Raw genomic sequence first — 23,773 nt, forward strand, 5'->3', positions numbered from 1 at the left:
ACAATTTATGTAGTCCCTTCTTGGTTAGTCAGCTTTATTTATGTTTGTTTGGTGGTTTTCCTTTTCATTTTTGGCCCACCTGAAGTCTGCCTGGTGTACTGATACATGTACATTGTTATACCACCACTATTCCAATTTAAATGAAATGATCCACTATACTACATTTGAGTCTGTTCTGGTTTATCATTTGTTTCTTTGCCATTCCCTCCACAGTTACAGTTTTCATACCATTTCTTCTTTTTTTTGGGGGGGGGGGGGTGAGGGAGGATTGTTTGCTATTTGTTGTTGTGTGTTTTGATGGGTACCTGTGTGGTCATGGTTTGGCCTTAGTTGCAGTGCAATACCTGTGACCATCAGTTACATTATCTGAAAACTATGAAAAAAGCTCAGTTTACACAACAGGAATAAAATCAAAGTCTGGGACAGACTGACACCTTAAAGAGTCTAATATGTGCTTAACAGTTTATAATGTGGCAGCTGGATAAATGTGTGGTAGTTGCCATAACTAGAAAGCAATTCTGGTTGTCTGCACAGCAAAGACCTAGTTAATTTAATTATCAATTTATTTAGATTCATAATAATTTCACAATGTGGTATTCAGTAAATTATACATAAATAATAACTGGTGCCCCACAAAACAAATACATTTAAAGCTCTATGATCCATAAAACATTTTTTTGTGTGTGTGCCATGCTTTCAGATGGCACACTACAAGAACTGTTAACTATTCGTACATGACATAGGAGGGCTACCTAGACCCTAGCTGAGGAACATTGCAGTACCAAAATGTAAGAAAAAAATGAATGATTGTTATTTGGGAAGTAAGTAGAAGTGCTGCTGAGCATGACTAAGCATGACTGATGTAATTGACAAAGTAAATGTAATACAGCATCAGCATAACTAAAATTTCTGTACTTGCAAAAAGCAAGTGTTCCCTTGGTGTTCATAGAACTCCGCGACTATGATTGTCTACCATTTTGTTGAACAGATGCTTCCAGAGACAAATATTTTGAGCAATGGAGAGTTTCTACATCTCTGTGTAATTAGTCTATATTCATTGATACTGATTGCAAAAATAAGACTGGGCAAAATTAAATTTTACTGAGAGTTATCACTGTTCTTCTATATAGTAACCGTGTTATTACAGGCACTGCTTCATTCCCAGTACTAGAACAGCAGCTACTAAGGTGTGTGTGTGTGTGTGTATGTGTGTGTGTGTGTGTGTGTGTGTGTGTGTGTGTGTGTGTGTGTGTGTGTGTGTGTGTGTGTGTGTGTGTGCAATTGAAGGGGAGAGAGAGAGAGAGAGAGAGAGAGAGAGAGAGAGAGAGAGAGAGAGAGATTGATCCTAAGTCAAACTGCAATGCATGTACAGCAATAAAACAAAATACCAAATGGACCAATACATGGGTTAAAGTCAGTTGTAAGTCACAATCTACCACTGCTTGCAGCACTATTGTATTCTGAAGTCAGTTGACCGATAGTATAGGAGTCCTGTATTCTATATATTCTATCCATATATTCTCTATTAATGATCTGGTTTTACCCTAAGGCAGGTATTGACTGTATGCTTTTAATATAACTTTACTCTTGTTAATACTGTTGATGCCAATACATATCCAGACATCACTTGCCTTGACTGGACACAAACAGGTCGTTGATGCAAAATGCTACAAGAAAGATGGCACCACTATACAGAGAAACAGAACAAAGTTATGATCAGTCAGCTTACTTTGGTTATTGGTAACGTATAGGTACAATTATAAAAATGTATATGAAATGGTAATATAAGTGAACATTCAGTGTATTTAGATCTAGATTTAGATCTTTTAAGGGAAAAGGCATAATCTAGACACACAGATTAAGATGTCATTCATCTCATTCAGTAGCTGTTACTTCATGACATGCTAGTCATCTCAGTCCTTGCATTAATTGAATAACATTCATACTTCCTATGTGCTGCATAAAATATTGAACTGCTGCACTCCAAGTATCTCTAGAACAAACTGCATTAATATCCAGCATCCTGTGTCAGGATTGAATGAAGTAGAATTTGCCTTCCATTTAACCTGTGTTGATATTTATTTTGTGTCATGGAAATGCTCTTCAAAGCAACTGTATGAAGAGTGGACACTACATTAGCAACAGACAAACAAACAAGCAAGAAAAACAAATTCAAATTAAGTGAAATGAAAAGCAAATCTCTTTGCAAAAGAGCCTACAGCCCAGAGAAATGTAATGCCAAAAACTTCATCAGCTAATAAAGGTTCCAGGTTTGATATAGATGTAAATCAGCACACTGTCATAGTTGAGGAACATACAGTATATCTACTATAATTTATTCAATCATGAAGCATGTCCCTATGTTACATTAGCTTTGAAGTGGCATGTTCTCACTTTATTTAAAAGACTATTCTCCAAATATATGTGTATTAATGCAGTTGTGCATCCATTTTTTCTTCAAAACTTCTATTTTATGGAATGATTCATGATCATCCTGAGACATTAACAAATCATTAAAAAATCCCCAGAAAACATGACAACAGGAAAAAATAATTGCAAACATGAAAATGCAGCAGCAAAAGCAAAAACACGTCAACATTAATTCAAAACTCAAAGGACATGTCCTTACTGAATATCACATGCTCATTGCTAATTGGACAGGGTGTATGACTGTCACAAGAAAAAAGAGTTTCCCTGGGTTTGAGCACAGACATGCTGTAATTTTATGTTCCTGGGAGACAAGTCCACATCATTGCTTTTTTTTTGTGTGTGCACAGTTTTATAATATACATATAACAAAACAAAAACATTTTTATTCCACTGTTCGTGAGCCAGATGGTTTAGACTAAAACTGTAATATTTAGCTAGCTAGCATACCGGCCTCAACAGCATGAGCAGTTCAACAGACTGGCCAGATGCAACAAAAAATCAGTCATAACATTGCATTTTTAGGTTTTCCTTCTTATAAATGTTGATTATAACAAAACATGATATAGATGAAGTAGTTAAGGAAGTTAGGCTCTAGGTTTGTTAGTATGACCTCCTGTATGATAGTTATTTGCTATTTGTGCCCCTTTAGCTCTGTAGCAGAATCAAATGGCACTGTATGAGTATGTATGGAACAGTATAGCAAGTTATCTAGCTGGATACATTATACATCATATTGCAAACTAGCTCCAGTTCAGTTCAGCACAGGTGAAAATGTGTTAGCAAACATAGTTACCAAAAGTTATTGGAAATGAAGATAGACTTCTTTTACAGGTTTACATTTTGAAGCAAATCAATGAACTGTTATAAATCTGCTATTTTCTACTGTTATTTGATAATAATTCATTATCATATTGAATTAGTATTATTTCTGGAGCAACTATACGATACTTTTACTGTCTGACACAATCTTTTAGCTTTTTAAACCTGTCAGAGTATTAAATCAAAATCAACAATATGTTTACACTTGCGTACACCACTTGGAAGGTCTCCTTATCAAGATGCAAGATGGGAGACCGACATTTGTTCTTCTGCCCAGACCAGACCCTCACCCTGAGGACAACTCATGATAGCCACCCTGAGAGGCCTCCTTTACAAACACCAGAACTCTTTTGGCTCTACCCAAAATGGCACACCATTCCCTTATCAGGTCTTCAAAGCTACTCTGTAGGGAAGGTTTATTACTTTGCAAGGACACATGGCCCAAAATTTTATGACCCCAGATCTGGCCTGAGGAACTAAAAGACCATAAAATACTCCACTTGCAATGACTTCAAGGACTTTAAAGATTACTTTACAACCTGGAATACATAGATCAGGGAAAAACTTACAAAAAGACTATATTCTTGAAGGACTATTGGAATTTAACCTTCCCATATGAAAGGCCTTCTCACATGAAACACAACAAGACTAAATTCACATACAGAATATGTCTTTAATGAACTCAAGGAATGCAACAAGAATTCTTTGATTATGTGGACTATGAATCAACATGTTATTTTAGTCATGATTTATCATAATTATGCCTTAACCCAATTGTTCTTGTGTTTGCATATTACCCTTCATACATGTATTACTTAGTGATTACCTCCAACACCTCAAGTATAATAGACAAAGGAAGAATATTTGAATGATTCATATTAGTACAGTACAATACCTCTGCAATAAGCATGTTCTCTATCTATCCCTATCTCTCTTTCCTATGTTCTTCTATCTCTAAGTCACTCCTTCTGTCTCCAAGTAGTGTGTTTCTTGATGAAAATGTAACTGCTTTCTTATATATAATTGTGTGCTTTATATTGTTGTGAGGGCATCCCTCATGTCAATTCTTCACTTTTTGTTGTTTTGGTTTATTATTATTATTATTATTTGATTATTCCCTTTGTTTTCTCATCCCCCTTTCTTTTCTCCCTCTGTTGTCATTCCTTAGAGATCTTGTAAATCTGAGCCAAGTAGCCTATGCCACCTATCTCACAACATGAATAATATGTTTATTTATTAATCAATAAACCACATTTATTCATTAAGTTGGTCATTGTGGCAAATATATTTGAAGTAATGGTATTTGGTCACTGCATAAAATACAAACTAATTTAGAAATGAGATTGATATAATGTTAATAAACCTTTGGCAATTCACAGTTAATAGTTAATTCATGAAATTATGCATTTTTGCTACAATTACATGATGTTTGCTTTTCAGATAACTAAGTAACTTGGTTAGCTCCATATTACTATAATAAGTATAATTTATATGTATTCATCTCTCCCTTGTGCATTAATATTTTCATTGATGAATATGTTGCTCTTTTCAGAGATTTAAAAGACAGGTGATGTCTTCCCCTATTCCAAAGATTTGAAACAGAAGACATGTAACCATTACTTAAGAAAGTCATTTGTATAAGGCCATGGATCACTTATTCTACCTAATACACTTCCAGTTCTCAGGATTGACAGTAGTTTTTATCTTAACCTTAACATTCTGTTAAGATGACCACAGAGTGGAAATATAAGGTAGGGGGTTGTAGTAAAGAGAATGAGTATATTTATATGCTCACATATTTAATTGCCAAATTAATAGGTATACTATTTTGTACCTACACTTGTTGACCATTTTATGAGGAAAACCTACTTCATAAACTACACTTTTTAGATTTATGATTACTGACTGTACCCTTTTGCTAAACAGTTTATAAGCCCCTCTCTATCCCAGCAGAACCAGCACAGGACCAGTGATGTCCAAAAATTATTTGGATGGTGGATCATTCTCAGCACGGCAAATACTGATATGATAGTCTGTTTGGCATCAGGCAAGGTGGGTTTTTACACACTATTTTAGTGTAATTTATTATTTTAAGCTTTAAGAATGCAAGAAATGTGATTGTTTCCAAGGGTTAAGGCCTATGTATTCACTCCAATAATAATATTTGTTTAATGAAAACACAAGTATTTGTCTTTTTCCAATGCAGGCCAGTGCTGGAAATGATTTGTTTTCCAGATCAGGAACAAAACAAGTATAGGACTGGCTCAGCACAAATCTTTTTGGACTATGGCTTTGACTTGACTCCATTCCTTTGTGCTGTTAATATTCAATAAAATTGTTAGATTCAGAAATGGAAAATTTTGAAACATGTAGAGCTGGACCTGGAGCAATGGCAAGGGCCCTGAAATACTTAAAAGTGAGTTTGCATGCACATCTCAATTAAAACAGATAATACACTAACTCCAAATTCACAATGATTCACACCAGTTTAAATAAAGTTTGTTGTCAATGGCTAAGTGTTAAGTTGCACTGTCTAGCCTTCACTTCTGCAACATCAATATTTGCTGATCATTCTAAGGGACATTAGTCAATCAGTATCAACCTCAAGAGCTCTTGAGTTTTTGTCTCGAATATATAAAACATTATAATTGTGTATAATTATGGATAACCTGCACATTAGCATTTCTTTAGTGAGATTTCTTTGTTTACTAAATAAATGCTATGTGTTTTGTTTTAATTAAAATTTGTCTCTATTAAAATTGTACAATATACATAATCTATTCATATATGCATATGAGACCTTAATTTCTCAGTAGGTATTATTTGTAAAGGAAAAGAGTGAGGACTTGAGGACAATTTGAAGAGAGACCCTGTGACTGAGGCTGAAGGCAGTAACCACACCCTGTCTCAAACATGGGCCTTCTGGGGGGTAAACATGTACACTGAGCACCAGACCAAACAGCCAACTCTCTGGCACAGCAGCCTGGGCACACAATTAACTTCCTGAATGATGGTCTCAGTCACACTGTCCTCTCCTTTGAGGAATACACCCTTGCACTTCACAAATTCATTCAACCCTTTATTCAAGGTTATACCTGCCCCTCAACATGGGTTCACATTGGGTTTCGCACCATCCCTTTACAGCAGTGAGGGGTTTCTTTAAGCACCTACTTCTGTGGTGTGCAGAGATAGAGTTTGATATATATGGACTTCACAGAAGATTCCAGGTGAGCTCCAGTGCAAAACCAAGGTTTTATTACAGTACTTATGTACAAAAAGATTTATTAACAAATGTACAAAAAGGTTAAGGAATGAGCCTTGTTCAGCAGACTCTATTGACGTGACAACATTCTTCAGTCACCTATAAAAAATCCCTAGACAAGGTTGACATAAGCCCTGGGCCACAAAGCCACGTAGGGCTCTATGCAAAGTCACATAGACTCTGCTTGCTTGTCTTTCTCTTCTTCTATCTGAATTGCCCAGTCCTAGAATACTTTTTAACACTTCAATATTTATTTGTGTGACAAGATTTACTGTAATACATTTACCACTAGACATAATGCTACTTTAAGATATCTGTAATTATAAGGAAATATGCCAAGATCTCTCTAGTTACATGTTGAAAGAATTATTTTGAAAGCATCACATTTGCAACCAAGTATGGAAGCTTCAAATCAATTAATCATATCTGCAATTTGTTATTGACTATCTGGAACCTAAATTTAAGGTATCCAAAACTGAATTATTACTAGTCATGAAGTAAACTAAAGACCTAGCTTAGCAACGTACCTTATGTAACCTCATGGTGACAATGATGCTCTTTGCAAAATCTGCAAATGCACATCCAATCTAAGAGTCGAGCCCACTTCCACTTAGATTCCATATATTGGCAGCATCCAAATTTGGTAACTATGCACTATACACTTATTTGTAATGGTAGTATATGTTATTATCTGGTCTAGTGATGGGATGTTTGATACCAAGGCAATGAATCTCATTTCACTATTGCAAAGCATGCGGTAATCAAAATTACATTTAGATTTACATTTATTGGCATTTAGCTGACTGTTTACTATTACCACATGACTAATGATGTCCTCCGAAGCTTCAGATATCACTGAAGCACTGGATGGGGTCAGGACTGTTTCATAAGTTTGGCACTGTCCTATAACCTTCAAGATATAAGACAGTGTAAAATTCCCAGACATCTTTTCACTACAAAATTGGAAATGTTGAAAATATTGGAGCATCAACCTGTTTGCAACATTTTATTGTACTACACTTTCATATAAAAGGTTAAACTTTATATAGATATAATTATTGAACTATATATAGAACTTAACTAAACATTACTGATCATCATCAAATCTTTGATGATAAATTTGAAATATGCAGTTTTGAACCTATGGATGCTAAAATTTATGCAAATCACCAGGTTTTGGCATCATCTTTCAATGCCCCAATGCTTCAAATATTTTACCAGCACAATCAGGAAGAAGCTCCAAACATTTCACAAAGCTTCATCTGCCCATCCCTACTAATGACAGTTAATATTACCTTCAAACTAGTGTGGAACATTTCGGACATACTTTTGCCCTTACAGCTGAAAGCCCCATGATGTTTGAACTTCATGACAAAATCACTTTTGATTGATACATTGAGGTTAGAATTGCCAGTTACCTCTTAAAGTAAAAAAAAACAAAAAACCACACACAAAGACCAAAATAATTTTTAAAAATAAAAATATTTTAATTATATTTGTTGTTATGTTATAGCATTTATCTTAGAACAGTTAGTCAGCTAGCTATCTAACAGCTATTAAAACTTTAGCTCATGTTAATCAGATAAATCAATATCAATATTTTAGCCCATTGTATTCTTTTTTTGGATCATATCATGCTAGAAAGTAAACATATTACAGAATAAATAGAGAAGAATCAGCACAAGAATCACTTTTTACACTTGAAGGCTTTGTCAGCATCCATCATATTGTACTGGCTTCAGAAACCATGTCTCCTATATCATTGGGATCATGGGATTGAATAGTGTCCAATCTTTGCAGGTTTTACCTATCTTAGTGCATAATCGGGGTATTTTACAATTACAATTTGTGAATACTAAGGATTCAGACACACTAAACATCCTGGAAATACTATTTTGGCATACTATTTAATATGCAATTTCATATGCAGGCATTGACTGTGAAGTTTGTGGTAAGGACTTGTACTTGGGCCATACCCAGCATGGAGCTTTGAAATATATGACAATAAGATGCCAACTGTAAAATGGATCCAGCCCAGAGTCAGCTGCTGTCTGGAACTATGTTTTCTACATCACTCAGACTGACTTATTTTCTATAAGGACATACCTTTTCCATTTTTAGATAATGCTGGCATATTTCTTCTATTTCTACCATGTTTCTTATTTGCTGTTGTGTTCTGATGTGCTATCTTCTTTTTAGTTTTGATGTTTTGTTTTCTTATTAAAGTGTTTTGCACTTCCAGGCCATTGCCAATGATAAGCACAACAAAATGATAATAAAATCAACTCCCCCCCTTGCTCCTAATTCCTTGCTCCTAAACAAAAGAGGATGGCATCATAACATTTTTAATTAATGGATAGAACACCAAAATAAAGTTGATAATATTTTGTTTCTAAGCACAAGGAGTCCCATTATGTCGATACACTATAATTTACAGTTGCATTATGTTGATGGCTGAAAGTTTTGTATCTATGTTATATGGATTTTTTTTGTGCTACTGCCCATAATGTCATTAGCATCATTAACAATGTGCCTATATATAGGTATCCATAGATAGAGATATGTAATCAGTTCAAGGTTAAGAATTGTATCTTTGCTAAAGAATATGATAATGTTGGGTTTAGGGGAAAATATTTAAAGTTAACATCATTGAAACAGTATTAAAAATTCATTTTCTCAATATCTGCTGTTTCAATATAAGGGATTTGTTTGCTTGTGGAAACCGACATAGGAGTAGAAGTGCAGAAATCTCTGAGGAAGAAGACAACAAATACACAGCTGTCACAGTTGCCATGGTGATAACTATACAAAACATACTTTTATGCATTATACTGTTTAATGTTAAGTACAAAGGTTTGGCTACAGCCTGAAGGGACAGTTAAGAATTAAAATTGTTAATTGTTTAAGATATGCCTTTTCCCCATCTGCCAGCTGTTTGGGAACAGGGGGGTTGGGTTGGGTGGAAATGTGCATAGAGACAGCAGCAGTCATGCTAATTTTGCCACATGTAATTGAGGCATTTAGCCAATGGGCCAGAGGCCGTGGAGAACTCGAGTGGTGTGGAGGGGGTTAGAGACAAGCAAGCAGCACTGCTGACGGCCTGATAAAGTAAGCAAAAGGAAAGAGGGAAGAAAGCAAAAAGGGGGCCATAAACCTCATTGCCTCCTCCCTCATAAGTAAAGGTATCATAAACGGCACCTGAACTTTATTTCAAGAATGGCTGGTCTAATAAAGATGCTGTTTTAAAGATTAGGGGAGAAATTAATTGTCATAAGAAAGCCATTTTTCATGCTTCTCTCTCTGGCTGTTACTGAGGATGAGTTGACATGCAAGACCTTGCCACAGTACCTTAGAGACATAAACCCTAGGAAGCTGGCTGCTTTATTCTCTTCATTCTTGTCACATTTTTTTTTCCTGACACTGCTCCTCTCCTTTCTTCCTCTCCATCTCTTCCTATCCCTCTCTCTCTTGTTCTCTCTTTTCAAATTGAGATGACAAGATAAGTGATTGCCACAGCTAAGGCTGTCTGTTTCTCATTGATAAAACCATATCTAATCTGTCTGCACACATTCGCCTCTGATGTTCTCGTCTCCCAGTCTGTCAACAGAGTGGGGATCTATCTCTCCTTTTGAACTCTCAACCACAGTGTCAGGTTTTATCAGTGAACTTTTAGGTAAAAAAAATGGGGGACTGAGTGAACTTCCATCTTTGCTGAGCTCACATGGTAGGGTCCCAAGGAAGACTTGGGAAGACTGTTCCAGTGCCCTGGTGCCCAGCCTTATTATAAATACATGAAAAGATTTGTATCAGACCAGCTCATGCACAATGGCAAAACAATCTGCATGATAAAATGTGCTTGATGGGTTTTTCATTTTCAGGCAGATTGCTTGAGTTCATAAGTCTGTCACTTTAGAGGAATATAGTTTCAAAAATTGTTTTAAAAATGCGCAGTGGGTTTTTAATCATTTTAATCTTTTATAACAATGCAATCAACGACACATTTTTTTTCTATAAAGATTAATTTGCCTAAATGTAAGAATTAAGAATGAAAGGGGTTATGTTTACAAGAAGATGTTAAAATGGGGACTAAAATGGGACCATCCTATACATTCATCCTCTGTGATGGACTTGTTCAGAAACATTTTTGAACAATATACTAGACATCTACCCTTTTACTATTACTAATATCATTGGATAGTTTGATAGCACATATGTCACCAGCATAGGAATGGAAATTTAGATAATGACTATGGATAATCTGACCAAGTGGAATCATATAAATAATGAAAAGGAGTGAACTAAGAAGCAATCCTTGAGTATCTATTTAAATAGACATTTTTTTTAACAAACTTCAGGTTTGTTAAAATCTCAGAAACTACAGCTTTTACTTACAACTTACTTTAATTACTTACTTTTACTTACAAAAATCTGCTCACATCACCTCTATTTTTAGGGACTTGCATTGGTTACCAGATGCATCATGCATCCAGTTTAAAATACTGCTCACTACATTTAAAGTCCTTCATGGACTAGCCCTGTAATGCGAGGAGGCAGAGCAAGATGCGGGGACGAGTAATTTAAAACACAATGATACATTTATTGCAACACAAAACAAGGAAGACTACGTGGTTTGCAGGGTAACAGGGTTCAAACATCGACAACATTCACACTTAAACACAAGACTTATTTACACGTACACTAACAATACACAACGAGGAGCATGTGTGAAACACTGGGGGGCGCGGCCATTTGGATGAAAAAACACACGCAAATACACAGGGAGACGTTTGGGAGGAGGGGCTGTACTGTGACAGGCCCCAGCTTATCATAGGGAACTGCTCCATCTTTACTGCACCACTCATTTTCTCAGACTCTCCAACAACTGTCCAACTGCAGTGTCTTATACTACACTCTCTTATAAGGGTGGCTGACCTGTCAGTACTCTGGCTCCTAAACTGTGGAATTCTCAACAGTAATTTTGCCTAGAAATGTTGGTGCATTGACCTTGAGATTGTGAGTTACATACATATAATTTACTATTAAGTATCTATCTATTATGTATCTGTTATGGAATGCTCCCCTTCCCACTGTTCAGTTGGAGTTCACACACAATCTTGCTTGTTACCACGCCCCTGTTGTTAGTACACACCTCCACATGATTTATAGTTGTTATGTTTTAAACCCCTGTTGGTATGTGCCTCTTTGTCGGTCTTTGTCTCTGGTTTTGATGCTGTTTGTACTGCACATCATGATCGTGGTTGTTTTGTCAATATTGGATGTTACTCGTGTTTCACTCTGCATGTTCTGTGTGAGTGCCATTGTGTTTCTCCTTTGTATCGTGTACTGTCAATAAATGCCTATCCACGTCAAGGGAGTCTGTGTGTCCTGCTCCTTGTCCTGCGGGTGTTACAGTATCTATCTATCTATCTATATAGTGTATATATATAAAATCTTGTTACATTTCAACACTATTTAGGTTAGTTATCAAATCAAATCAAATTTATTTATATAGCACTTTTAACAACAGATGTTGTCACAAAGCAGCTTAACAAAGAGTCCAAGCCCCCAGTGAGCAAGCCAAGGGCGACATTGGCAAGGAAAAACTCCCTAGAACATAAAGAAGAAACCTTGAGAGGAACCAAGACTCAAAGTGGGGCCCATCTTCCTCTGGCCAAGGAGTTTATGGACTCAGAAATGCTAGAAACCATTTATGGCACCTGAGGTATTACTTTTACTTTTTTAACAGCATATCAGAAAGACCTGATTATATGCCAGGAGCAGCACAATGCACAGCAAAAGGTCATTATCATAGACTTCAGAGCTGGTGGGACAAAAGCTATTCTAAGAGAAAAGATTGTTGATCATGTGTATGGAAATAGCTGGCCATGGTATGCATGCAAATGCATTCATCTGCACACTGAAATGGCAGGTTCTGTCAGAGTTCTGCTGCAATGCAGAGGGGGAAGACGCGCTCACAGTCCAGCCAGAGATGCTATTGTCTCATTTACGGCACATTCAGAAAAATATCTGCAGGTGAACACAAGGCAATTTATTCCTCCGCTGTCTTTCCTTAAAAAACTAGTCACCTCTGACAAGTGGAGCAATGCTACAATAATTCATCCATATCATGGGTAGGCCTTTGCGGTATGAAGAGATCTATGCTGATCAGAGTCACCCGACTGATTATGGCATAGAAATGGACCTGAAATCAAAATGTCCACGAGTAACTTTTGACACATTTGCTATATTCTGGCGTTGCTATCAGGGGATTTAAATCTCCAGTTTCCACAAGGCCCATCAGACAACTATACTACACTGGGGAACCAGCAAACCAGCACTGTGACATTTCCAGTCCATCACATTAATGGCCATCCAACACAGAGAATGTCTGCCACAAACACTAACCAACTCTCGTGTGCCTCATTAAACAATAACAACTTGAGCAAGCAAACAAACTCTTTTCCTTCTCTGTACTTGGCACTGACCATGCACTACCTCTTAGTGTCTTTGTGAGTGCATATGCTGAGAGTCAGGACTCACTGGACTCAGGGTCGGAGTTGCCATCACCCTCTGTGCGGCTATTGGGTGAGGTCTGTTCGTAGTATTCGTCCTGCGGGAAGCCCAGAGGCAGGGGATGGGTAGTGCTGGCACTGCTGGCCACCTCTTTTTCGCCAACACCGATGCTGCAGCTGCCCTCCTGAGAGCCGTCTGGGAGGTGAAAGGTCACGCGCCGCTGAGTCTGCTAAAATACAAATGTGTGCGCAAACGCAAGTTAGGCCAAGTCTCTTAGACCAATAACTATGGCTTTGAGAGTCTAACTTTAGAAAACATTATGAACAATCTTCCTAAACAAGAGAATTGCTGTCTAGGACACAGTGCTGCATGTGCTGTGCAAAATAGGTCTTGTTTAAGCGCATGTGTTCTGCAGTGTTGCAATCTGGCAAGTAAATTAATAGCTGCATTTGGTAACAATAGCCTGTAGCAGTAAAAACAAAGAAATACTGTGTGTTCTGGCATATCACAGCATATTTTCCCTATTCACGTATTTCAGGGCACTGATTATACTGTACTATACTACTTTGTATTACACAAAACTACATTAATGACAAAAATGGTTTAGACTTCTGATATCATGTTCCCCGTTAAGTATTCAGTATCTAATTGGTAAAGATTGCCTGCAGTCATGCGAACTGATGATTCTTTTTCACTATGCATCAGAATTTCCAACCCCCTATGACAATTTAATGGTAGACGAAGGATGTAGATTAAGTGGCCTTACTAAGGCAGGTCTATGTAGATTTTCTTGTTCAAAGAAAGCACACTCTTGTCTTTCTAGTGAATTAACTGCAAGAGTGTAAATGAGTGACCTCATTTTGCAGCCACTCAATTTGTTGGGAGTAAGAAAATTGCCAAAGGTATCCACAGCTTTATTTATTTCTTCAGGTTCAGACAAATTAATGTAAATAATTTTTTTAAACATTAGGCTTTTACACCATAAACGAGAAACATCCATGTGTATCATTAGCTCTTGGATGACTTCCTATAGCATTATGATACTGGGAATAAAATTGACTAAATGCATTTGCTACACTAAAATTCAAAGCAATGATACTGAGATATGTATTTGTGTTTACGAGCAATTATTTTGCAGGAGAGAAAGATTGTATTGAAGGTAATGATTTGGTGGTGTAGTATTTTTGTGAAGAAAAATGAACATTAATAAACAATCATAAAACAGAAATTAGAAGAAAAATTAAACATAGAAATTGGAAGAAATGTTGATTAGAGTTTCTTTAATCAGTTAAGGAAGAAAGGAAGAGGGTTGATAGAGAAGCCAAAGAGATTAATCAAAAATACATTATTATATTACAAAATAAGATCACTACAAACAAGCCAAAATACACAGAAATCTAGGGGAATTAAGAAAAAAAGTGTGTGGGTAAGCAACAAAAACATTTTTAACTAGCGTGATTATCTAGCCACTTGTACCACAAAAGGGTTTTAAAATTAGACAAAAGTTCCCTTAAGTCCACCATTATGATGTAAATGTGGCTTCTTTTACTTTTATGAACAAGTTGTATTCTCTAAGGCACAAACATAGTCACTTTAGGTGGGTCTGTTTTCAAGTGGTTGACCTTTTCTCCATTAGAAAACTAGCACTATAATAAGATTTCAGTTTCTGTCTCAAACAGCTAAAAAAAAAATTATCTTGTCATTCTCTTACAATGATGCTACAAAGTACAATGATGCTATGATTAATGCCTCAGTGATAGAGTAACTAAGTTACTTTAATCAATTTCAATTGAGCAGTTCTATGGTCTTACACTCAAAATGAGCAAAGCTGTATGATTTTCTGTCAAAAATATTTGAGAAATTGACATATCATATGATTTATTGTTTTGGATATTAAATTGAAACTGGCCTAAATTGAGTTACATACTGCATTAAGAACAGTTATTGTTTGTCAAGTACCTAAAGTACTGTTTCATTTTAACAATATCATAAACAATAATTTCATTGAGCATTTACAAGCCTGGAGGCATTAATAAGATTGGAAACTGCCACTGAAGTATCACAAATTATATGCTGTTTCCAGACAATGTACCCTGAAACCTTTTTTCAAAGGACTCTACTGATCTGTTCTGCTTTGGCCCTAAGGCTGCTGTTTTTGTGAACTTAGATCTGGGTGTTCCACTTACTGATTTATCTTTGATCTATGCTGACGGAACAACAAGATGCTGCTGTGGAATTATGCCGTCTATAATTCAGAGGCTACACAGGCTCCGCCAGCTGTGACTTCATTTTTTTCATGCCATGAAAAATGCCATGGTAATAATAAAGTCAGAGATAAACAAAGATCTCATGGTGGGGAGCTTTGCAGATTTGGTCTGTTGGTGAAATGCTAGGCCAGCCAAGAGATAATCACAAACCACTAAACAGTCTTCTTTGACTGAGAATTTGTATACTTGAAGTGAGGTGTGACTTTGCATTCTAAAGCTGTTGATCAGTCTTACGTTTTTTCTCAGTTGATTCAATAAACTAATCATTACACCATTACACATTAGCATATATATATATATATATATATATATATATATATATATATATATATATATATATATATATATATATAGACACACACACACACACACACACACACACACACACATGTGCATGTTACCTCTCTCTTGAATGGGTTAAGATGTCTATGTACTGTAAAGCATTATCACTTGTTTCAAAAGCATGCCAGAAATCCGTAAAGCAAACACAAGCTGCTAGCTGAGATTTCAAGACCAAACAAATCCTGTTCAACCAGATAAAACACTGACATCCAAAGGATGTGCATAGAGATAAAGAAGAGAAATAAGCCAAGTTTTGTAGTGAGACAGGCCCCTGCCAATGCCCTCAGTGGTGGCAACACAGTCACAGTGCAGATGGAGTAAGGCTGGTCAGGGAGAGGATTAGATGCCCCTCATATTAACATGGAGAAGATCGAGGAAATATATCAGCCACCTGCACAGGAGGGAAGTCACAGATCAGTGCATCGTGTGTCATCTATTGCTAGTAAAGTCAGAACATCAGTGTTATACAAAAAAAAAAATTCCCTTTATCTTCTGAGGTGGCAACTGCAGGCTATCTTGCCTCATTTTGAGTGACAAACAGTGGCCACTTAGGAGTACATCACTGGAGATAGGCTGGCTGGCTGAAGACCCTCTACCCTGAGGGCTGAATTGAGCAGTGAAAAATCTATTTAACTGAAAAGGGTAATTCACTATCAATTGCTTATAATAGGGCAGTAAAAAAATAGTAAGATGTGCAATATCTGTCTGTTACATGTTATCTTCTGTATGCGTCTAATAGAAATGAGAAAATAATTTGATATTAATGAGTATACTAAGACTAAATAATGCTTAAATATTATATTAATAATTATATACTACACACATTGTTGTGGTAATTGATGCGATGCAATGGAAAAATCTAAAGGAAGGAACATGCACTTTGCTTGCACAGGGCCTCTGTCTGAAACATCCTGTTTCTCTGCAAACCTTGTTTAAAATTAGAAGACAATTATTTTTCAAGCAACAGTTTTTCACTCCAACCTTGGTTTTGTTCCTTTAATTCTGTTTTAGGGTTTTACTCAGTGTAATTCTAATACTTTGATGTATTATAACAATAACATGAAAATGTAATTTCTCCATTTTTTTGCCATCATCTGTCCTACTGCTAAAGTAAAATAGATAATATTCAAGAAAAAAAAGAATGCTTTAAGTTATATTATTCATTGCTATCTTAAGGGTATTGGACATAGACACCTGTGGGACACCTGTGGGACTTCAATATGTCAGTGATAATAAGACAGGTGAAAGGCATTACTAATAAATGGGTATTTGATATCAGATATGTGAACATGATTTACTATTGGTGTATCATTTGTTGATTGGTGACTGATGCGTGACAGCCCATCAGAAGAAATAGGAATATAGTTTTGTATTAAATCTGACCATGTTTCAGGAAAAAGTGTAATTAATACAGTTCTCCTCGTATTTTTGCTCTAAAGAATGTGTTGAAGTAAACTGTTATAAGAAAGTTTGGTTTCATTTAACCAAGGCCAGATTAACTACTCTCATTTTTTTCAAGCTCTGTTATGCATTCTCTCCATTTTTTGGGGGGGGGGGGGGGGGGTGAGATGATCATCAGTTTGATTTTGTTTCACAGGTTAAAACTCATCTTCTTGAATAGTAGAAGATGGGCTAGCTAATGCAGCAGCACTTATGTAGTGTGACCCCCAGTGTCACCTTAGCTGCTCGGCATCTCGCCTCCACAGTAGCATGCAGGAGTGATCTCAAGCAGAGGAGCACCAGGAACTAGAATTACAGTTAATTTTCTCATTTGTCTCTGCTCAGAAGCCAGCAAGGCACCAAACTGGCAGTGCTCCAAATCTGTGCACTGAACTACTCAGCTGAAAAAACATGTACACAGTTCTTGACATTTCCCTTCACCTCATGCTAATAAACAAAACAACCAAGGCCTAAATATCTGAAGCAACATAAAAATCTTCATTTTAGAATAGCAGTGATTTAGGTTACTGCAGACACTGAATTTTATTTGTCTTAGCATGAATTGAAGATCTTGATACAGAAGAAGAAAAGAAAAATGCTAAATGTGTATGTATGTGTGTGCGCGCATGTAATAGCTACAGGCAATAGATAAAACAATCACAAAGTAACATACATGACTTGTGGGAACAAAGGTCAGGCATCATCAACAGGCTTGTGTTTTTCACATATCTTTAATGTAAAAGCAATCTTTGGGTCTTGTTTGGCAATGGAGTGTAGTGAGGCTCTATGATGTAGAGAAACAACCTACATGACCTGAAAGAACTGGTGAAACATGTCTTTTACGCTGCTGCAACACACAGGGACAGTATGTTATGGCTGTGCCTCAAATGATTTTTAAAATAAACATGCCACAATGTTTTAGGGATTTGAAGGTGACTCAGCTCAACCCTGAGTGCAACAATTTACTGAATGGCTGGTATTAGGGGTCACTCTAATCAGAACGTTGGTGATCAACTAACCCTGGGTTAGTGGTCCATCATAATAAAAAGATGAGCCTAAGTGTGCTGGAGCAGACACTCCAGAGACTGAAATGACAGTCTCAACTGTGCTTAAGGCCCTTTCCTCCTGATGGAGTACATTGAATTACAAAGCATTTACAATTGACATTTGCCTTTTGATGGAATAGAAATCAAAAATTGCTTGTTAAAGCTAGGACAGGTCTTACAGGGTCATACAGGAAAATGAAAAGGGAAAACAACTGTCACTTCATTATGCATCAGAGAGCTAATGTGTGGAAGTCATTACTACTGTAGCTAGTGCCACATTCTCCATTACAAACCAGTGGCGACAGGTGACAATGGGACATTTTACAAATTAAGGTTGCTGACCCAGAGAAATGAGCTAAAATACAATGTAAATGCAAAAGCCATTGTAAGTGGTTTATGTTACACTCTAGTTAGCTTCTTAGAAGCTTGGACAGTCACAAAAGACTAAAAGGATCAATCCAAACCATAGTTTATAAGGAAGGTCAAAGCATGCAGCTCCAATTACCACCTTGTCTAGACACATGTGACTACAGAAGACTTCTTAGAACACTGACCATTAGACCCATTTTATGCTGATCCCTGATTTAAGGGCAATTCTGAACAAGATGAAACAAGTAAACAACTTTTGCATTGTTTTTTTACATGATGTGTATGCTTAAGTATTGATTTCAGTCAGAAAGCGAAGGCAGCCATCAGATGGCTGTAATTACAGTGTTAGTACTCTGAAATACCTCTGAGTAGACTGCTTCTCATAGTAGAGACATCGACAATCACTGACACATTGATGACATCATCAATGTGTGTCAGATGGAGACAGAAGTGTATATGAAATGAATGATCAAAACTTTAACAATAAATAGTAACATACCTCCAAACTACGAAAAGAGATGTGTGAAGCTTTAGAATAGCTTTCTCCTCTAAGGGAGTCTATATTAGCTTAACTACACATAACAGATTAAATTTATTTAGTAGTTTTTGTTCTGTATATAAACTCTAAGAATATAAATTCACAAATGAGAGAGCAATGTGATGGCACAGAAGTCCCAATGCTGAAGAGGTGCAGTAAGGACAGCAGGAAGGGAGAGTGATGTTTATGGCTTTTGATTGTCAACAAATCAACAAATAATTCCAAGAGTTCAGTTAGACATGGAGGAGACCAGACACTAGTTACAGTACAGGATGCACAGACTGAGGTAGTCTTCATGTCTACAAGGCTATAGATGGCCACAAATATTCAGGTCATGGGGGACAATAGTGACAAAGGCACATTGCTTCACTAGCAACTGACATAATCATTTATATAAAGGAAAACAACTGAGATTCATCATCCCAATGAAATATTTACATATGAACCCCTGGCATCCGTTTATAGGAGACATTTATAGAGAGATTTTAGTAGGTACAAGTAGTGCTTCTGGCAAAGCAAGATGTTTGGTAAATGGTTTGGTAAACAAAAGTTTCATATCCAATGAACTATGGTAGTAGCACTAAAATGAAGAAGAACGAAAATGTGCTTTGCCAACAAATGCCCTTATCTCCTAATTCCTCTTATAACCATAGGTGTGGGAACTTTGAAAGCACTGGTCTATACAAAATAAATAATTTCCATTCAATTATTCCATTCAGTTTAGAAAGTAGGTCAATAGAAAAAGCTTCATACAGCTAATAGTAATCACAAACATAAATAAATACATAAAAATGAGAACAGTACACTTTCAATAAAGACCATTTACATTCTCATATATCTCATACAACTGTATTCCTTGATTATCTGAAATCAATTAGCAACCTTGTCTGATTTACAGTACACATACAGATCTGATAGAGGGATCAATACTGATCATCAATAAGCTGTTGTAATGCTTTCACAGACATCACTTCACTATGTCAAACAGATTGGACTAGTTCATCAGCATTGCAAGTATATTTACTGCCCTTGAATGACACTGTGGTTTGTAAAGACAAACACTACTGCTCAAAAATGTATCTCAAGGCAGAAAATAATAATCAACAAATTAATTAGCTCATTAGGATTAAATCATGAATGGAACTGTGCTCTCACTGTGGGGAGTCCTTTTAGCATAAGACAGAACCACTGCACGTTAATGTGAGTTTTTTCCTTGCACTGGGTGACAAATTCTTCTGTTCAGAGCAATGCAATCCAGCACCACAGAAATTGACAAAAAATAAGATCTGTCAGACAGACTTAAAATAAATTTGCTATGCAATTTTTAACACTGAAGTCAGTGAACATTTTCTGCAGTAGATGATAACATTGCTGAACACATTGTAGAATCAAATTCAATTGTATGGCCTATCAATGATTACAAAACAACTAACTAACTAAATAAATAAATCACATTGTGACTGGGTTAGGATGAAGAAGAAAACATAACATTTATCAAAGCTCAAATTGTACAGATTCAAAGATGTAGGTGCCCCTGTGCTGCATATTAGGTCCATGGCTAAAGAAAAGGTTTATGACCCTGGCCTATCCATGGTCCCTTTCTAGACCAGTGCTTTCAAAGTTCCCACGCCTATGGCTATAAGAGGAATGCGGAGATAAGGGCATTTGTTGGCGAAGCACATCAAAGAGCTGCAGTGTGTCTCACTGAGCTGTGGCAGAGAGGCATGAACCAGGCCTTTGATCATCCCAAGCTTTCTGATCATTAAAATAATGGATTAATAATTGATTAAAAGCACCAGGGCTTATTGTGTTGTGTGTCTCTAGATACCAATTTATTTCAACCTTGAAACCGTTTCTTTTTTCCTTCAAATGAATAGCTATTATATATAGATATAGCTTAGCCAGTGGTATCCTTATATACATTATAATACAAGGTTACTGGTTTTCATGACATCACATTAACCCTAGACATCCTTTTAAAAGTGCCAAGGCGAATGGGTTCATTTGAATTCATCTTAAAGATGCAGTGAAGCTTTTCTTTTTGAGTAATCACAAGAAGCAGAAAAGTCTGACAGGTCATTTCTGACCAAAAAGTCACTTGATTGCAGAGCATGTTCCATTAACCTTCAAATGAATGTAATATTTTATTATTCATAGATGCTGGCTTTGGTTTTTAGACCCTACTTTTTATGCTATATTGCAATATTGAAAATAATGGCAAATGTATGTTAGTAAATAGGGTCTATTTAAAATGGAGAAAATATACTGGTTACTTTAAGAAATTTACACTTAATTACAATGGAACAGAATGAGCACAATCCACTCTTATGCCAAAATTTGGGCTAAAATACCTTTGTAATATCATGCTCTGTGAATATACTTCAATTTTGATAAAGCTCATACAACTAATGATACTGTCTGTTGTATTTACCTAGACTATATTTGTTTAAAAATACTTTCTGTTCAGTATCGTTTCAGTAAATTTCAGAAGCAAACAGCATGATGTTCTGAGTCTTACTACTGCCAAAATAAAACATTATCAAACAGTGCAGGGTGTAAATCATGACATATTCACAGCAAAGTCTGAAACTAGTCTTCATATTTTTATTGAACACTTTACATTTCATACTGTTCATTGTAGAGCTAGCAGTGTTTAGAACAAGGTTGTAGCAGTGAAACACTTGCCTCTGTATCATGGTACAGGCCCCTCCTGCCAAATGTGTGTATGTGCATGTGTGCGTGTGTGTGTGTGTGTGTACATGTGTGTGTTCATCTGGATGGCCACGCCCTTCCGTGTATTACATCTGTTCCTCACTTTGTGTCGTTACGGTTTATGTATATAAAGTCTTGTGTAGTTGTTGTTGGTTGTCGTTGTTTAACCTTATGTTATCCTGTGAGCTACATTGTCTTTTGTTGTGTGTAAATAAACATCACTTTGTTTTACATGGCTCGTTCTTGCATCCTGCCTGGCCTCCTTGTGTTACATTCTGTTTTTATCATGGTCAGTCTTATAGAGAACAGACAACCTGAGGTCCTAATCACTAGCTTAAATTATGTGCTGTGGAAGGAACTTTATTTTTGTGCCAGTGTGTGCTTCAGTACAAGGCTCTTCCTCCACTGCCGCACAGTAGATCAGATGCAAGGAACCAACCGTAGTAATCAGTAGGAATGCTAATCCATCTCCAGGTCTCCAGGTACATTTATAGCTCAGTGTATTATTCTGATAAATAGTGCACAGTGAGGTGTCTTAGCAACTTCAAAAAGCTCCACCACCTGAATGTGTTTACAGCCAAAGACACCTGGCAAACATTCTCAATTGAACCTTTTCCAAGTTTTATTCAGTTCAGCTCACTGTACTTTTATTACAGGTTATAATTCCACACTTGGTTTATTCAGCATGCATGAATAAACATAGGCTCTGTGCTCATTACGGTAGCCATATGGTTGAGATGTTTTCAACAGTTGTGTGTGGCTGTGTTACGCTTTTTCTTAAGATGCCCTTGTAGGGGTCAGAGCCCTCTTGTGGCATCTGCCATGTGAGAGAAACATTCACTTTGGGCTCTCAGTCCTCAGGGGAGTACTTGTACAGCATTGTCCTTCAACTGCTCTAGCTCTTTCCCAAATCTGTCTCTCTGGACTAAGCATACTGAGTAACCATTACGGGCCAGTTCCAACCCAATTCCTATTGTGAAGCTGGATCAGGACTGTTGATGGCTGGACTAAGTTCATGCCACTGGGAACCCAAATCCCAGCTGTACTTTACAGCTTACATCTCCATAAAATACTTTTGTCAAATGGAAATTCTTATTCATTTCAAAGTGACCATGAATGTAGGACAAAATCTATAATGAACCTAACCTTCTTCAATAACAGTCACCCTAGACTGCCTCTCTGACGAATGATGCTCTATCATGTTCAACCTTTTGAAAAAAAGGAAAGAAAAATATGTGCACCTAAACTCTCACTAATGCAGTGCAGCAAGGACAGAGAATATTTTTTTCTTGCCCCAGAGACCAAATATAGAAGCTAGGAGAGGAAAATTATTGGAAGTAAACTACATACATAATGATCATTTCAAATAAAAGGCACCTGGAAAAAAATATTATTGTCCCTGGGTATCACCTTTATATTTGGATAAGAAGGTGGTTTGAGATACAAGTGTTAATGCTTCTGTCTATCTGAGTCACATTTGAAAAAATCTCTCCCCCTCCCATCACATGATGTAACCATACAAGAATGACCTCAAAATGGAAATGCAATTTTATTTATTTACTTTTTTTAAGGGTTTTCATTATTTATCATTACTTATTTAAGTATGGTGCAACAAGAAAATAGGAACTACATAGGAAATTGGTTGTCGGGGATATAATATGAGCAGATTTGCATAATTCACACTAAATAACAATTGGACTTCAATCTGGTCAACTGGAAACCCATTTGACTATTGTCAAATGTATGAAGTTAAAATCCTATCATGATAAAATCCAAATACAATAAATGACCAAGTGTCAACGATGTCGGAGAAGTAGTGTTGTTACATCTGGGAGGTTTAAGCAAGACAGAGCAGGAAAGGTGAGCAGTGTACTAATGCAGTGAAAGGACAGGCAAGCTCAAGCTGTCGTAGTGGCTCAGTGCTGCAGAACGGCCTTGCAGGCACCAGCCATCCTCCTCAGCTGTTTATTGGAGGTGAGAGGATTGTGTGGCCTGTCATCTGACAGTCGCTCCAGGAGCTGCATTTATGTGCCTG

At 36.7% G+C, this 23,773-nt stretch overlaps 1 protein-coding gene across 1 annotated transcript in view; it reads right to left on the reverse strand.

The window, feature by feature from the left end:
* pcdh11 (protocadherin 11) overlaps positions 1 to 23,773 on the reverse strand; it is a 162,331-nt gene that overhangs the window by 41,430 nt on the left and 97,128 nt on the right. Inside the window, exon 5 of the mRNA XM_027017044.2 lies at positions 13,052 to 13,253. Coding sequence (XP_026872845.2) covers positions 13,052 to 13,253 — 202 coding nt within the window. The remainder of the gene's footprint in view (positions 1 to 13,051; positions 13,254 to 23,773) is intronic.

This window comes from Electrophorus electricus, chromosome 12 (genome assembly GCF_013358815.1).
Source record: "Electrophorus electricus isolate fEleEle1 chromosome 12, fEleEle1.pri, whole genome shotgun sequence".
Classification (NCBI taxonomy): domain Eukaryota; kingdom Metazoa; phylum Chordata; class Actinopteri; order Gymnotiformes; family Gymnotidae; genus Electrophorus; species Electrophorus electricus.